The following is an 18,548-nucleotide window of genomic DNA, read 5'->3' as shown; positions in this document are numbered from 1 at the left end:
CTGAAAACATAACAAATAAATAATAATTATTATTTCTTTTTTATGTGATTACTAAAACATCAAGACCATCCATCTTGTTCAACAAAATTTATCAGATGGTTTTCTAATAATTAATGAAGAAAAATTAGATTTGTATTTCAGTAAATCGGCTACCAGAAATTAAATTTGAATAGGCTAACTTACAGTTACACACTTTTCATTAAGAAGCTCAGACCAATTGTGGTTGCAAGTTGTCATTTAACATTGTTACCAAAAATCTCGGACAGCGGTATGTCTGCGAGTGTTATCCTGTTGGTAAAAACCTGCTGGAATGATGTTCATGAATGGCAGCACAATAGATCAGTCAGACTGCATTGGACATCCACTACAGTGCTCCTGCTGTCTAGCGCGAAGACAGGTTGGTTGCAGGACCTCAACTGGCTCCTCTTAATCAACAAATGGCCATCAGTAGCACTGAGGAAGAACTAGCTTTCATCAGAAAACACAACTGAAGTCCATCCTGCCCTCCACTGAGCTGTTGCTGAGCACTATTCTTCGGTGTAAGATTGAATGTATCAACATTCTTGTACACAGGCAATCTGCTTCTTCTTGCATATCTTCTCCTACGGAATGGCATGGCTGTCTGTACAGTGCGGCTGCCTCGAATGGAATGAGCGTGCAGCTGCCTCTCTAGCGAAGGCGACTACTGATAAGACTGGGCGTGGCAGGAAGTAGAGCCCTGATAAACCGCAATGCCGGCGCCAGAAGTCGAGCAATTCTGCGGATCGCGCTTAGTTAGAACTATAGCACGGTCCCAAGCGCCCTGGCGGCGGCCAAGCGAAACTTGTTCAAGGTCACCCGCCTTACGTAGCTGCAGCGGCTAAATGAGACATCCATGGCTGTCGCATTTAGCCGCTGCAGCTACGTTAGGCGGGTGACCTTGAACGGGACTTAGCCGCTGCATGAGGCGCCAGGCAGATCGCGCTATAGTTCTAACTAAGCGCGATCCGCAGAATTGCTCGACGTCCGGCGCCGCCATTGCGGTTTATCAGCGCGCTACTTCCTGCCGCGCCCAGCGAGCTTCTAATTAACTGCAGGAAGTGTGACGTATGGCGCTGCTCTTATCAGTACTTGCTGGCAGCTACGGCATGTTTGGACGATTTCTAGTTGCTTTATATTACGAAGCTGCTGCATGGAAGTTACAAATGGCTGTGGTTTGTGTCAGTGAAATGCACGCTACAGGTCATCTGGCTCGGAACTGTCCTTGAAGTAACTGATTTATAACAGATCTTTCTATCACTGTGGTGGTATCTGCTGCTCAAAATGCTGCTGCAGATGCAGTACAATGTGCCAGAACCATGTGCCAAACACTGTGGTCTTGCCTCTCCGTAGTGCCACGTGACCACCACTGCCAGAAACCGTGTACAGTTGCGACATTCCTGCCAAGTCTTTCCGCAATATCATGTAAGGTGCATCCGACTTCTCGTAGCCCTATTACATGATCTTATTAGAGCTCAGTGAGGTGTTGATAATTGTGTCTGTGTCGCCTTAAAGGCATTCTTGACTAACGTCAACTCACCACATCCAGTCTCAAAGATAGCTAATGTTCACGACCATTACAGCATGTATTTAAATCAAACCTGATTTGCATCCTCATAGTGGTGCTGCTAGTGCCACTCTTATGCAACTGATGTGAAATTTGAATAGACATCATCTTCCAGATGTAAAACACACCTACCAACTTCCATTTACAGCGTAAAATGTCTTCTTGGTGTTGTGATTCTCCCCCTCAGTCAGTGCATATATAGCATTTAAACCATTAGACAAACTGTTTCTCTTCCTTATGTATAATTTTAAACAAAAATTGTATACACAATTGTTTGCCATTTTGTTTTCTTCCTCAGAATCGGATTTAAAAGAAAACAGGAAAATTTTATTTGTGGAATCTGAATTGTCTGTAATCCGATCGGTTTGCAGGTCAAAACTGTGCAACATACTGTCCCTGAAGCTATTATCCTCACAGATGCATTTGAGCAAGATTAGTGTTTATTGTCCAGCTGACATTGAGGTCATTTAGAAGCAGAGAAAAGCTTGGAATGTTTCAAGGATGGAAAGGAAATTGACATGCTCTTTCAAAGAAACCATCCTACCAAAATTTGCCTGGAGGTATTTAGGGAAAGAATGGAACACCTAAATTACAATGACTGGATGTGGATTTGAACTGTCTTCCTCCCAAATGCAAGTCAGTGTGCTAACCACTGTGCCACCTCACTCAGTTTACAGATCTAGCTGTAGGAGAGGTCTCTCGTACCACGTCTACCAATGATTCCAGCCAGTGTACCCATTCATTTTATGAATCTTCAATTACCAATCAGGATTTCGTTCAATTACAATAAACAAGACCCAATGTCCAAGAGACACGAGAAGGAGGCGACGGACAGAGAGAGGGAGAAAGACTAGGTGGACAGAGAGGAGGGAGGAGGAAGAGGTGGTGGACAGAGAGAGGGAGGACAAGATGATGGTAAGAGGGAAGGGTGAGAAGGAGATTAGTACGTACAGGGTGATTCACGAAGCTATGCAAATATTCTAATATGCTAATTTTACAAGTAAAACTAAAGCAAAAAGTTCATATAAACATAGGTCCGCAAATATTTAGTTACAGAGTTACAGCTAGTAAGATTTTGCCTGAAATTTAGCAACTTCGAAAATATGAAGCCATTGCAAAACTGTACGAGGTTAAAGTAAAGCACGATTTCCATTTATTTTGCTGTTATTGATCTGGTCAATTTAATAAAACGTGTCCCAGACATACTGATTATGAACACTAGGTAGAAAACCTGTCTCCCATAACATTTGAAATACTCCACTAATGGTTCGTGCATTCGGAATTCTCTCTGAGTTGGATAACGTACGCGATCTTTGTTAACTACAGCTGTAGCATTACCGTCACATTTGCCATAAATAGACACCATATCAGCCTATTCCTCTGTTGTAAATTTGAAAGGCATCCCTATTTCATAAATAATCTACAAACTACAACAGTTACTATGTGCGTTCACTTAAATACACTATTGTTGTGAACATTCTTTCACTGAACGATACAGAAAACTAACTCGTTTCAAGGTTAGGAAACTACAGAAACATCTAACAAACAGTTGCCAGTAGTGACATAAACGTTTCTACATTCTTAATGGAAAGTAAGCAAATTTTCTTGTATAATAATCTTTGCTTCTCTGGATGTTCCGGAAAACTACTGCAGATACACGCCTCGGACACATTTTATTAGATTCACCAAACCAATAACAACAAAATAAATGGAAATTGTGCTTTACTTTTATCTCGTACAGCGTTGCGATGGCGTCATATTTGTGAAGTTGCTAATTTCAGGCAAAATCTTTTATTAGCTTTAACTCTAACCAAACATTTGCAGACCAATGTTTATATGCACTTTTTTCATTAGTTTTATATGTAGAATAACATATTAAAATATTTGCATATCTTTGTGAATCACCCTGTATGTCCAATTCCCATACACATTGAGGGGCAGCAAGCACAAATGTTCTAAAATTTTCAGACTGATCTGTCACTCACTGCAGTGAGGTGTACACAGCATTGGAACTTCATGGTGGATTTGAACTGAGCATTGCCTATGAAAGGCAAGGTACATCTCTGTCTGGCATACAGCTTTAATCTGCCGGACAATGCCAGTCTAAAATCTCGTAACAAATTTTCACCTTCTACTTACTCCAAGCCCACAAAAAAACTAAAAACTGGTGTACAGCTAGCTATTGGAACAGCACTTTCATGACATAATAAAAAGTGATTATAAAGAATCCGCCTTGATTGCAAATAGAAACCGGATGTTGACCTAGGTTTCGGCGTGCATAACTAGCCTTCTTCGGAACAAACTAAAACTAAAACTGCAAACTGCATAAAGAGGCATGGTCCAACATTAATACAGAATGCCCAAAAGTGCAAAAGACTCGCATAAAATGTAAAATAAACGGTACTTGTGTACCATGTCAAGAGCTGTACCATTTATTTTACATTTTATGCGAGTCTTTTGCACTCTTGGTGTTCTGTATTAATGTTGGGCCATGCCTCTTGAGGCAGTTTGTAGTTTTAGTTTGTTCCGAAGAAGGCGTGGTTACCCCCGCCGAAACCTAGGTCAACATCTGGTTTCTATTTGCAGTCGAGGCAGATTCTTTATAATCATTAAATTATTCACAATTGCTGACACGCTGCAATGTTTAAAGTTCTCAAACATAATAAAAAGTTTGAGACAATATAGATAATAGTTTTGAAGAATGCCAAGAGAAAATTAGCATAACTTTTTGAGAACACACCTGTAAAAATTCACAGTTTACTTAGTGACCAAACCTGTTCTGCCATGTGTGGTCAGTAGTGATAGTGAGTCGTGAACATGAACTAAGCTGTAATAGTAGCATTCCTAAAATGTCTATCATTTGAAATGGGGCTGTACTGCTCTCAAGGGTTACTTAAAATTTTATAATTTACTTGAGTCAGTTTTAGTTATATCACACTATTTATACAGAAAAAAGCACTGTAATATAGACGGATGATTGAAAGTGATAGGTTAGGGTGTTAAAAAGCTTGTTTATCCTGTCACTAAAACACAAAATTTAAACTTATTTGGTGATTAGGTAGTTGTGAATTTCAATAAAATGCTGATCATAATGTCAGTGTTGTTGTAAGGTGCTGCTCTTCATAGGCACCTCACTGCAAACAATACGCCACAGGTTACAGAATTTCACTCAATGCTGCAAACATTTCTAATATTCAAGAACATGAAAGTGTAGCTAATTTTACAAAAATGACTAAGTCTTTAATGTAGAAAGGGGTAATGGATGTTATTTAAATATGATAATTGAAAGGCCAGAGTGCAATACAAAGAATTGAAAGAGTAAATGTAACTAATGGGTCATCACACGTCAAGGGGACCAGGGATCCCCACATGACCACCTCCAAATCCAATGAAATTTGGTTTGAAGGTTCTATATGGTCTTTGATGGTTATATATAAAATTTCAGTTCAGTTTGGTTTTTTTTTCCAATTTATTCTTACTGTAACATAATCCTTTTTGCCTGGGCATAAATGAGAAAAATCTTTAAAAAAAAAAGTGAGGACATTTTGTTTTACTTCTCACTGAGCTTTTTCCCTATTCAGTTTGCAGGTATTGCCAAAATCCCATCTTTCATCTTAATTTCTTAGCCTTCTTTACCATTTTAGTTGAAACTGCAAATTCTTTAGTTGTTCTTTCAATAGTGCAGTTATTTGGGGCCAGGGTCAAAATTTGAACTTTACTGCAATTGCCTAAAGTCTGAAGCTTAATCTAAAGTCCTTCAATTAAGATGTCCATATTTTTACATTTTTGGCACTCTTCAATTTGTGTTTGAGCAATATCTACTTGGCTCATACCAGTGGTCATGGCAATTGCCCTAATAATGGTGCTCTGGGCTTTCAGAGTGCTTTATGTATCCTGTTAGTCCCTTTTGCTGATCCACTGAAATTTTAATGGTGTCTCTCGAAGTGATGATAATGAAGTATTAACAGTAAAGCAAGCATCAGCAACACCCATGTCTTCAGTGGTTGATTCTTGGTTATCCTGGTGGAGTGGTTCCTTTTGGGCCACTTCATGTCTGCATTTTGTACAAATTCTGACAGGTTTAAAAACTTCATCAGTCAGTAACTTCAACTAATCAGACACTTCAATGGTTATTGGTGTTAAAGCGTTTTTGGTTATGTGTTTTTTCTTTACCAAATGGGTTGCAGCAAGTCTTCTGCTGGAATTTAAATTTTGTCATCAACAATGCATTATGGTGTGAACAGATTTGAGCATCTTTAGTAAAATCAAGCTAGACCTACATCATAGAAGCTCCTTGTCCATTGGCGACATTTCCTTAACTGGTTGTACTAAATGCTTTCTCTGAGAATTACTTTGAACAATTAGTTCATAAGCCCACACGAATTGTAAATGGTTGCAAACACACATTTGACCTCTTAGCCACAAATAATCCTGATCTAATAGAGAGCGTCATGACAGATACAGGGATTAGTGAACACAAGGTCATTGTAGCGAGGCTCAAAACCATATCAACCAAAACCACAAAAAATAAATGCAAAATATATCTATTTAAAACAGCAGATGAAAATTCGCTTGATGCCTTCCTAAGAATGAGTCTCCATTCCTTCCAAGCTAATTATGTAAGTATAGACCAGGTAAGGCTCAAATTCAAAGTTACAGTATCGACAGCAATAGATAGATTCATACTGCATAAGTTAATATGAGACGGGACTGATCCACCATGGTACACAAAACACGTGAGGACACTGTTGCAGAAGCAACGAAAAAAGCATGCCAAATTCAGAATAACGCAAAATCCCCAAGACTGGCTAAGTTTCACGGAAGCTTGAAATTTAGTGCGGATGCCAATGTGAGATGCTTTTAAGAGTTTCCACAGTGAAACATTGTCTCAAAATATGGTAGAAAACCTGAAGATATTTTGGTCGTATGTGAAGTACACCATTGGTAAAAAGCAGTCAATACCGTCACTGTGTGATAGCAATGGAAATGTTACCGATGATGGTGCCACTAAAGTGGAGTTACTAAATACAGTTTTCTGTAATTCCTCCACGAAAGCAGATGAAGTAAATATTCCAGAATTCAAAAGCAGAACAGCTGTTAGCATGAGTGACATAAAAGTAGATATCTTAGGTGTTGCGAAACAACTCAAATCACTTAAGAAAGGAAAGTCTTCTGGTCCAGATGGTATACCAATCAGGTTTCTTTCAGAGTATGCAGACACAATAGCGTCTTTCTTAGCAGTCATATACAGCAGCTCACTTGATGAAAGGTCTGTTACTAAAGACTGGAAAGTAGCACAGGTCACACCAATATTCAAGAAAGGAAATGGGACTAACCCATTGAATTATAGACCAATATCACTGACCTTAATTTGCAGTAGGATTTTGGAGCATACACTGTACTCGAACATTATGAATCATCTTGAAGAAAATGACTTATTGATACATAACCAACACGGATTCAGAAAATATTGTTCTTGTGCAACGCAGCTAGTTCTTTATTCCCATGAAGTAATGAGTCCTGTAGACAAGGGATCTCAGATCGATTCCATATTCCTGGAATTCCGGAAGGCTTTTGATACCATTCCTCACAAGCGACTTTTAATCAAATTGTGTGCATATGGAGTATAGTCTCAGTTGTGTGACTGGATTCGTGATTTCCTCTCAGAGAGGTCACAGTTTGTAGTGATAGATGGTAAATCATCGAGTAGAACAGAAGTAATATCTGGCGTTCCACGAGGTAGTGTCATAGGCCCTCTGATGTTCCTGATTTACATAAATGATCTTGGTGATAATCTGAGCAGCCCCCTTAGATTGTTTGCAGATGACGCTGTAATTTACCGTCTATTAAAATCTCCAGACGATCACTTCCAATTACAAAATTATCTAGAGAGAATTTCTGTATGGTGTGAAAAGTGGCAATTGGCACTAAACAAAGAAAAGTGCGAGGTCATCCACATGGTTACTAAAAGAAATCCTATAAATTTTGGGTATACGATAAATCGCACAAATATAAGGGCTGACAATTCGACTAGATACATAGGAATTACAATTTTGAGCAACTTAAATTTGAAAGACCACATAGATAATATTGTGGGGAAGGCAAAACAAAGACTGCACTTTGTTGGCAGAACACTTAGAAGATGCAAAAAACCCACTAAAGAGACAGCCCACATTATACTTGTCCATCATCTGCTGGAATATTGCTGCGCGGTGTGGGATCCTTACCAGGTAGGACTGACAGAGGACATTGAAAAACTACAAAGAAAGCCAACTCGTTTTGTGTTATCGCGCAATAGGAGTGATACGATACGTGAGTTGGGGTGGCAGTCACTGAAACAAAGGCGGTTCTCTTTGCGGCGAGATCTATTTACGAAATTTCAATCACCAACTTCCTCTTCCAAATGCGAAAATATTTTGTTGACACCCACCTATGTAGGGAGAAATGATCATCAATAATAAAATAAAACAAATCAGAGCGTAAACGGAAAGATTTACATATTCCTTTTTCCCACTCGCCATTCGAGAGTGGAATGGTAGAGTAGTAGTATGAAAATGGTTTGATGAACCCTGACAGTCAGCTCCATCCGATCCAACAAAGTAGCAGGATGCAAGGGTCTGTTGGTTCATTTTATACAATACTTTGTTAACCTATAACAAGCAATTTTGAAAGGTCATGAATATTCTGGCTTGAAGCACAATGTAAGATGCTATTACACACTGTGATGTATAAGAAACATTCACTTAAAATTCACAATTTTTGTAAATTACTTGTAACAGATTGTGTTGTTTGTATATAAAATATACAAATCAGGCTATTGAAACATTTTGTCTTATGCTTACTTTCAGCTACAACAATGATTATTGATTATTCAAACACCCAGTATTCAACACCAAGATTGTACAACGCCAGAGATAACATCGAACAGGAGGCTGTCAATGGGAAAATAGTCAATAATGAAAGCAGTAGGTGATATTGTTGATTCAGCAATGTATCACTGCTGTGAGGATAGAGCCTTAAACACTATTGTTGCTTTATAATGCCAATGGAAACTGAGTGGCAATGCATATATGCACCACCATGCACTGTAGGGTTAAAATTTCTAAAGCAACATCGTGTTCCATTACGATCTTCTAGATTTTATAACAAAAGCAAAACGAGGATAATGGAAAATAGTCGAATTAAGTCGGGTGATGTTGAGGGTATTAGATTAGGAAATGAGACACTTAAAGTAGTAAAGGAGTTTTGCTATTTGGGGAGCAAAATAACTGATGATGGTCAAAGTAGAGAGGATATAAAATGTAGACTGGCAATGACAAGGAAAGCGTTTCTGAAGAAGAGAAATTTGTTAACATCGAGTATAGATTTAAGTGTCAGGAAGTCTTTTCTGAAAGTATTTGTATGGAGTGTAGCCATGTATGGAAGTGAAACATGGACGATAAATAGTTTGGACAAGAAGAGAATAGAAGCTTTCGAAATGTGGTGCTACAGAAGAATGCTGAAGATTAGATGGGTAGATCACATAACTAATGAGGAGGTACTGAATAGGATTGGGGAGAAGAGGAGTTTGTGGCACAACTTGACCAGAAGAAGGGATCGGTTGGTAGGACATGTTCTGAGGCATCAAGGGATCACCAATTTAGTATTGGAGGGCAGCGTGGAGGGTAAAAATCGTAGGGGGAGACCAAGAGATGCATACACTAAGCAGATTCAGAAGGATGTAGGTTGCAGTAGGTACTGGGAGATGAAGAAGCTTGCACAGGATAGGGTAGTATGGAGAGCTGCATCAAACCAGTCTCAGGACTGAAGACCACAACAACAACAACAACAGATTTTATAATCTTAAAGAGTTTGGACCGCCGTATATATGTCCCACATCTCCTAAACTATTGGATCAATTCGAACTAAATTTGGTACGCATACTACTTATCATCTGGAAGTAGTACTATGGGGTTAAGAACCATCTAGCTTCCTTAGAGGTGGGAGTAGGGGTGAAAAGGTTAGTCTATACCTGACATCTAGCCTGCCCTACATGAGTGGCATGTTGTGTGAGTAGCATCAGAAAATGTTTCAGGTGATATATGACTAGACGGGCATGGCTGTGCGGGCGGGGGGGGGGGGGGGGGCGACCAAGACCAAGATAGGTGGTAGGAAGAGAGGGACCGAGACACAGGGTAGGGAGAGATGGACCAAGATGAGGAGAAGGGGTGGACGGAGAGAGTGGTTGTAGAGGATGGGCAGAGAGAGGGGAGTGTCAGACAGATGGCAAGGAGGGGATGGACATGGGGGGAAGCAGAAAGGAGGTGGTCAGAGAAAGGGGGCAGAAGATGTGAGCAATGCAGATGATAAACCAGCACAGAAAGTAACGCTTTGAATGAATTGGAATATAACATGTTAAATTATTTCCATGTCACAGTTTCTCTTCGACTTTTATAAGGGTGAGGCTTTTATTGCTGGTCATATCTAGCTGGTTGCGCAGAGGTAATCTGAGGATATTAACAACCACACGGTCAAACTTCAGTGTGGAGAGATGGCTTTGTCTTGTATGGAGAAACACTTGGGGCCAGCAATTGTATGTGTTGCACTTTATGTATTGTACCACCTCTTATCTTGCTTACAAATATTTCAGTCTGGGACTTGGTAATTGAGACATCCGAAATTATTCCTCCATTGGTGGCAGTTGGCATTGTGCAGATAATAAACGCAATATCCCACCCCCATACCCAGTTTACATATTGACTTACAAACCAAAAAGTAAACCTTCACACAAACTTTTCGTTGTAAAATATGTTACTGTTCTGTTGACAAATCTATCGTTCAACATTCTAATATCTCAAGAATACTTTTTTGCTGAAAGAGATTGTTTTTCCCTTTTAATCTCTTGTTAGCTGCCTGATGGGGAATATTGTAAAATAATGAGTAGTTGCCCAGGTGCACAACTGTGAAGCTATTTCTGTTTCTCTGGGTTTTTGAGATAGTTTATTCTCTTCAGGAGAATTTTAGATCATGAGATGGAAGGCATTCAAAATGTGAAGTCCTATCCTGTTACTCTAGAAAAAGTTTATCCATATCAGTGTAAATTAATGTTTTTATTTTGAGTTTCACTATTCCTGCAATATGTTGTATTTTATAATCTGTGTTTATTCCTTTTCCAGGATTTGGATGTGGAGCTTAGGAGATTTCAAGAACATTACTCCCAATTACTGTAACTGCCAGTTTGTATGCTCAAACATATTTTGTATGAAATAGAAGTTATAGATACAATACATAATGCTGTTATTTTTGACTTCCATTCATATGTTTGCTCATATTATATTTGGATAACAAAAAATCATACATTTTGGTAATGTCGTTGTATATGTTCTGTAATTTATTGACTTCCATAAGTGGTTTGGTTGTTGTAAATTAGTATGTCATAATAAGCATTGTAAATAAGGTACCGTGTGTGTGTGTGTGTGTGTGAGAGAGAGAGAGAGAGAGAGAGAGAGAGTGCTCACTCCCACAAGTGTGGGTTTTATATATGTGAGAGAAAGATGTCATTGTTTGTGCTAACAGATGCTGGACACTTCCAGAGTTTTTTGTTAATACTAAGTAAGACAACAGTGTTCAATAATTTATTTTTATTAAATATGCACTAAATTTTGTAGACTTCAGTGTAACAGGGTTTCCCAAATAATAAAGCACCGCCAGTTGTTGAATCTCAGGGAAAATGACTGCCAGAATTGTAGATAAGTTAAATATTACAGTGTTCACCATGTAATGTGATTTTAAAATAGGTACACTTCATTGGTCTAGTTGTATAAATGACTGGCCGCTTTTAATGACAGGTTTATGTTTCAGTTGTGCTAACAGTAAAAAAAAAAGAGGAAAAATGTACACATTCTTAATTATTTTTATTCACAAGTAGTAGTTATTGTTCTTTGTATACAAACCAGTCTGGCAGTAAATTAAACTGCTCTCCTGATTGCCTCTGTTCAAAGTTGATTTTAGTGCTTGCTTCAAATTTAATAAAAGTTACCTGTTATCTTTCTTCTATTGTACACACTTTATGAAATTTAATTTTGTCCACTCTTTGTGCTGATTCTTAACACATTTTACATTTGTCTCCAACACCAAATGATAAGAAAATACTTGCAATACAGGCAATAAATAAGATAAACTAAAATTTATTATTTTCACAAATGTCGTTATTATGACCTAGATGTCAGCTTGTTATTTGTAGGTTCATTCTCTTGAGTACTTCTGCTTTTATTGTTTATATTACTGTGAAGGGTAGTTCCCTTGTGTTTTGTGATTTTTAAGAGTACTTAGGCAGTGCTCAGAGCAAGACTAAGTATCTAATTTCTCAGTGGGGAGTATGACACATGGAAAACTACACGTGCGATTTTAATATTGACTGTGGAAGAATTATTAAAAATGAATTTTAAGAACATTTATACTAGAAGTAGAAAAGTTAAGGGAAGAAAAATTATGTTGCTGTTTGGGCAGATGATTTTCATGTAACGACTGCCAGCTAAAACTACTGTGATGAGGCAGTGACTAATAGTATTTGCATTAATAAAAATGGTAGTTGTTGTTGCCTTCGTGTGGACAGGACAACAGAAGATACATCAGTTGCAGTATTCAAAACTGTACCGTTGAAATATTAAGTAGTTAAATACCAAATGGCTGTATAGTGTCAAATTTTATTTGCCCTCTACATGTGCAAACATTTTTGCTCTCCTGAGACTCTCTAGTGAAAGATGTTTTGAGGAAGATGTAAAGGTAAACATTAAATAAATAACACAACCAAAGCTCACATTTCATACAAGAAAGAATGTGGTACAGTGTGATTTGAGGAAAATCGCGTGGGACTGTTCCCTGTAGTTAAGTTCGCTCGTCTTGTACAATTATCACTGTAATAGCAGTGCACGTGTGTCAAGAAGTTTATTGTGCAGGAACACAAGCCATCAGGTTTACATAACTAACTGAACTGTAGTCATAGAATATTCAAAGAACTGTTCAAAGAAACTGCTGGCTAATCATTTTCTGATGTGGGGGACCACATCACTTCTGTTTTAATCATGTAGGTTCTTTATTTTAATGTATAAAAAATGACATTTATAAAATAATCATGAAGATCTTGGATGAACATTTCACTGAAGTATATCCTAGTGTAAAATGTTCTGACAGCTTAAAACTGTGCCAAAATGGAAAACTGTTCTCTGCTGTATAAGAAAATATTAATTGTAGAAATAATCCTAAAAGTTTTGTTCAGCCATTCTCCGCGATGTATTGGCCTACAGGAGTGCTAGTAGAGTTAAGTGTGCAAGTGAACATTGAGGAATGTGGTACCAGCTGATTGGAGCTCTAAAGTTAATCTTTAATCAGGCCTAGATAGCTTAATTGTAAAAAGCATTGCCCGTGAAAAACAATAGTATGAGGTTTGGTCAACCATGCTGTTTGTCTGTGAAGCATACTGAACGAAACATAGAAAAGCATATGAAACAGGAAACATAGAACAAAATAACATTATCATATTATCACAAATTCCAGCTGATATGTCAGAAGATCTGTTTCCTTCGGATGTGAGAAAAAATAACATTCATTTTTAATACATACACTCAAGTACTGGAAAGAGAGGTAAGCTTCATCAGAACAACTACCACTCAAACTGAAGTGACAAGACAATATGATATAGAGCGTAATCAAAACAGTGTGCTAAGCAGGCTCAATTCTATTCTTTCCACATATGCTCTAAAATTCTGATATCATCTGTGGCCCCGCACTCCCACAACATAAGTGGTTTTATGTATAGTTTTTCAGATGTTCCTACCAGTAGAAACAAAAAAGTAATTCTTAATGTTTTTATTGCTTTTTGTGTGGTGCCCTGAAGAAAAGTAAGTCCATTTAAATTATTATAATTACATTAAGCATAAATTTCGGATTTGCAGGAAGTGAATAGGACTCTGTGCCTGTTATCGGGACGCTGAAAGAGTATATTACACACACTTCAGCATTTCCGTGGTAGATAATCACTAGTTTACATGAGTGTGACTCATGAGACTATACAGAGCAATATTTATATATGTGGCGAGCAATTTGAATCTGTATTTGGGTGTGAGCATTTCATCTTCCATTTGCCTGAAACAGGCTGAGAGCTAATAAATAAACATTTGGCAAAAACCTACATATAGGCTTTGAATACTGCAATTTTTTCATAAACTGCTGTGATTGATTTTGTGGTAAAAGAACAGCTTACATTGTTATAAGCAGATTTCTTTTAACCAATGTATATAAATGTATCTTAATCTGTGAATGAATTGTTGTTTCTGCAAAATGTAGGAACAGGGTTCAAATGTCAGTTACACTGTATTTGGATAACTATTTTGGACAGAACGCTTTATACACATTTTTCTTGTAAGATGTACAGTCAACTAATTGGGAAACCCTGGGAATTATAACCCCATCATAATTGTAATTATATGTGATGTTTTCTGAAAGTGTATGTGATGGTTGTGTAAATGTAAAAATGTGAAAGATAACTCTAGTGTTAAGATATTGAGAAGCACCAAGAGTTCATTTATGTCGGATATTATAGCAATATTTACCTTACTTTATGTACGAAAGAATACTGTGCAACCAGTCTTTCTGTAGCCTTACTTGTTGCCTTTGAATGTGTTTGAACTCACTTTGTGGCATGGAGAATGGACATGGAAATTATTAGTGGATGAAGACATGTGCCTTTGTATGATAAATTTGTTATTACTTTCAGTTAAATATGTTGTTACCATATCTTGCAACTGTGTGAAGAACTGTAAAAGTATCACTCTACAATTTGTTCTAAGTCACAGAGACCAGTACTTGGTAAGTTGGATTAGAGAGCACTTAAATTAACAAAACTTAAATCAACTGACTGCCGATGTTTCAAGATCGATTTGTTTTCCTCGGAGTAGTTCATATTGACAATTGTAGACAGACATATTTCAGTTTAGCAATTTTTATGACCAATAAAACTTACAAAAATTGTTTTGAAGACTGAAGACGTTATTTTTAAACCATCGATGTTATGAATATAATAGTAACTATTCCTCAGTCACAATTACGTTAGTTGTTTGATCGCTATTTTCGAGATGAAGCATCAAAAGAAATTAAATATTGCTTAGTTCATTGTGCCTACAGTAATCTATCTGTTGCATAATATGAGGAGGTGGTTAATCACATATTTCTCTCTTCCAAGTATGCTCTAATTAGGCTGTTTCCAGGGTGCCTCTTTCCTCCTCCACCCCCCACCCCTAAATATCTATCTATCTATCTCTCTCTCTCTCTCTCTCTCTCTCTCTCTCTCTCTCTCTCTCTCTCTCTCTCTCTCTCTGAAAAATATTACTGATTTTTCAAAAAGTTGTTTTTTGTCATGGAAAAAGTAACTGAAGTCAATACACTTGGCTTATTTTAGAAGTATTTTTGTCTTTCACACCCACGAATGACTTTGTTATACTTCTGAAAGAAAAATCTCAAGGCTTTTTTAGAAATAAAATGGGGGAAGGAGGTATGAGGTATTTCGTGTAGAAAACTAATTATTTAGGGAAAATTGATGAAACACAAGTTACTTTGTTATATGATTGCAGGCATGTGATATCTGAATTTATAGCTTCCATGCCAAATATTTCCAAACAAGGCTTTTTGATGATGACTAGCCCATTTTTTTCTCAATTTTCTGCTTATTTTGATAGTGTAATAATTACTGGTAGAAAATTGACAAGAAATTTTACAATTTATCACTCATCTCTGTACTGTCTGCTATTCTTCAATAGATTATTCACATTATCAATAAGTAGGTGACTAATATTGATTGTATAATTAACATTATGAAAGACTGAAAGTTGATTTAGAAAGCTACTGGATTTTTACACCAAATTGGTATTGAGCTATTCAGTTCTTCCTTTGAGAATGTTCAAGAGAAAGGTAACACAATCAACAAATACTTTTGCATTTGAGATAAATCAATAGTGTATTGATTTATTTATAACATGTACCTGTTTACTCACTGTGTTCTGCTGTGATTGATCCTTCACTATTTCAATAATGTCTAAATAATCCATGCTGCATTACATGATCTCTTAATTAGGGTAAGCAGTTAATTTTAAAAATGTATAAAATAAAAATGAAGACATGTAGTACTATTAAGACTTGAATAACTGTATGATTTATGCCAAAAAAACGAGGTGTGATAAAATGTAAAGTATATATTTATGTATTAAAACAAAGTTCATTTATAATTTAGTATAGTTCAGAATTGTTAATTGATCGTAGATTAGACTTGCAATTTTTCTTGTCAGTGAATTTTGCTTCAAGCAATGATCTTCATTCCATGCATCTTAACAAATTCCAGAATTAAATATTTATCATGCAAATAAAAATACTGCAGTAATAGTTTGGATTGGATCACAAACTTGTAATGTCATTCGGTAATTGACAAGCACATCTTGTTTACATTTCGCAGAAGAAAAGTGATAAAAACCGTACACATGTAATAATTTATTTTTCTCATTCATGCCAGTATTACTGGTCTCCAAGATTCATAGATGGGCTGGATTCTGCAGAGAAATTGTATTTATAGACTTTTAGAAATCTTGTTGCCTACCTAATACAAGTGAAGAAATGTTTAAAAGAAAAGGAGACATACAAATTGCGACATTTATCTTAAATGTGATTTGTAAACTATTTCATAACAAGAACATACTGCCATTTATTTCTTCTCAAAATCATATCACTGCCATTCTCACCAAGTGAAGCATTTTTAAGCTGTTCAATTTGAATTATCTAACTGCAAATGAGACTGTGAATTAATATCTACATATGTATATATAAAATATATGTATACATGACTAAGCCTATTTTACAAGGCTGAAAATAACTGCCGTTTTATTAAACATATATTTATTTGCCTTAGAATGTCTAATGGAAGGCAACATGGGGATCACAAAAAGTTATTCACTCTTCTTGAAGTTATTTGTTACTTGTCATGAGGTTGCAAACCAGGCATATTTAAACATGACTCAAATGACAAATTTCAATAACTATAGTATGTTTTTTCACAAGTTATTTCACTAGCATTCGTTTGAAATGTAACTGTTGAAGAAAAAAAGTTCCACTAAAATTGTTGCAAAATATTTACATTGCCTACAAACACTGTTCTACATACTATCCAGTTGCCTTCCTGCAGTCCTTCATAACACGATTGCTGTAGGCTTTATACTATATTTATGAAAATGTTTGCTGATTTTTTTTTTTTTTGTAGGGTTTAATATTTTTGTCAGAGTTGCTAGTTTTTGGGATATTAAACATTTGTCTAATAAAAATAAATAATGTAATTTGCCTCAGTTTGTGTTGTTAATTAAATGTAATGTGAAAGAACTAGCTTTTCATTTTTTTCATCCAATTCCAAAATTGTCATTAAGCATTCATTACACAATTAATTTCTTGTACACTCACTGACCTCAAATCTTATAACAAATATCTGTTTTATCAAGTTAATCTTTCCCAGGCCAAATTTTTATGTTGCTCTCTCTCCTCTTCTTCTATCAACACATTAAAAATTATTTCAATTTTTTTAGCTTTGTGTGTGTGGGGGGGGGGGGGGGGAGGGGGGGGTGTCATACAGATTCGGTGGAAATACAGGTCAGGAATCTATATTCAATCAATAATATTCATAAAATAGTCTTAAAAGCTCAAAACAACTACTTTAATAGCTTTTTATTCACCAGTAGCAAAAAAGATAACCAAGACAAATAATGGACCTCACTGAAAGCCCAGTTTTCATTTGGTGTGAAATTTTACAAAACAGTCCTTTTTGCTATGGAGACATAATGCTACATCACATTTTGGACATCTAGTGTGTGATAAATTGTGTATAAACAATTTCCATGTTTCATTTTCAGTTGATGGGCAGCCATGTTTCCTCTTAAAGAGGCACAATGTCTGAAGCAATGCATTGGCTACTTCTAGTCCAAACTGCACTGAAGACATAGGCCTCTCTTTTAGCTAGGAACAGTGTCGCTTATATAGAAGCTAAGCATTTACTACACATGTATCAGCAAGATGAAAAATGACCCAAAGGTAATATCTTTTTGCTGTACAAGGAGACAAGCATGTCCAGAAGGTCATTTACTGACCACTTTAGTATAATGGCTTGACACACATGTACAAAGATATCGTGTGAACTTTTATTGCCAAACATTTTGTGTTGTTGTTTTCATCTGTTTTTTCATCACTAGACCCACATTCTAATGATGTGAGCTTTGTCTGATGTGAGGTCACAAATTGACATCCTATTAAATTGAATCATGCAGCAATCCAATTTCTGCATTCTTGTAGTATAACTAATAGTGAATGTTAAGTAAGCAATTGTAAGACCTGAGTTTCTCCTGACATATACAATCTTCAAACAACTTACGGGAATGCAGCCAGGTAAAATTTACAGCAAACGCTGATATTTCGGCGGGAGTACACCCTTCCATTCTCAAGGCACAAACTGCAACGGACAGGCGATTTACAGGCCAATTTAAAACTTCGGTCCTCGGAGTAAGCAATTGTTGAAGGTAAGTTTGTAGTTTGTGCTGTCTGGGGTCATATTTGACAATATCGACACTTATTTCCAAGTTAGTATTACTAACTACTTCTCCCAGTATATATTTCGAAGGCGTGTAAAATCCCACCATTACTTGTAATTGTAAATACCTTTATCCACCACTTATTTGCCTTATTTCGTAAATATTGCTTCAGAGAGGATCACCCTTTGAAGGGGTTACTCAGTTCAACAACAGACAGGTGTTCTTTGTGGGTTACTCCCCCCTTTCCAAATTGGAGATGAAAGGATGAATTTTGAAGTGTGTTGTGATTTGGGTCATCTCTGGCCATCATATTGTCATTATTTATACAAAATGAATATATTATCATAATTTGTTAATGCCTAGCCCCCCTG

The 18,548-nt window shown here is 36.7% G+C and overlaps 1 protein-coding gene across 1 annotated transcript in view; it reads left to right on the top strand.

Moving 5' to 3' along the window:
• Positions 1-16,981, top strand: part of LOC126194705 (ATPase family AAA domain-containing protein 2-like) — a 220,538-nt gene extending 203,557 nt beyond the window's left edge. The window contains exon 25 of the mRNA XM_049932942.1: positions 10,741-16,981. Within this exon, the coding sequence (XP_049788899.1) occupies positions 10,741-10,794 (54 nt within the window). The 3' untranslated portion in view covers positions 10,795-16,981. The remainder of the gene's footprint in view (positions 1-10,740) is intronic.
• Positions 16,982-18,548: the final 1,567 nt, after the last annotated feature.

This window comes from Schistocerca nitens, chromosome 7, assembly GCF_023898315.1.
Source record: "Schistocerca nitens isolate TAMUIC-IGC-003100 chromosome 7, iqSchNite1.1, whole genome shotgun sequence".
Taxonomy (NCBI): Eukaryota; Metazoa; Arthropoda; class Insecta; order Orthoptera; family Acrididae; genus Schistocerca; species Schistocerca nitens.
This window is presented reverse-complemented; position numbering and strand designations above follow the sequence as displayed.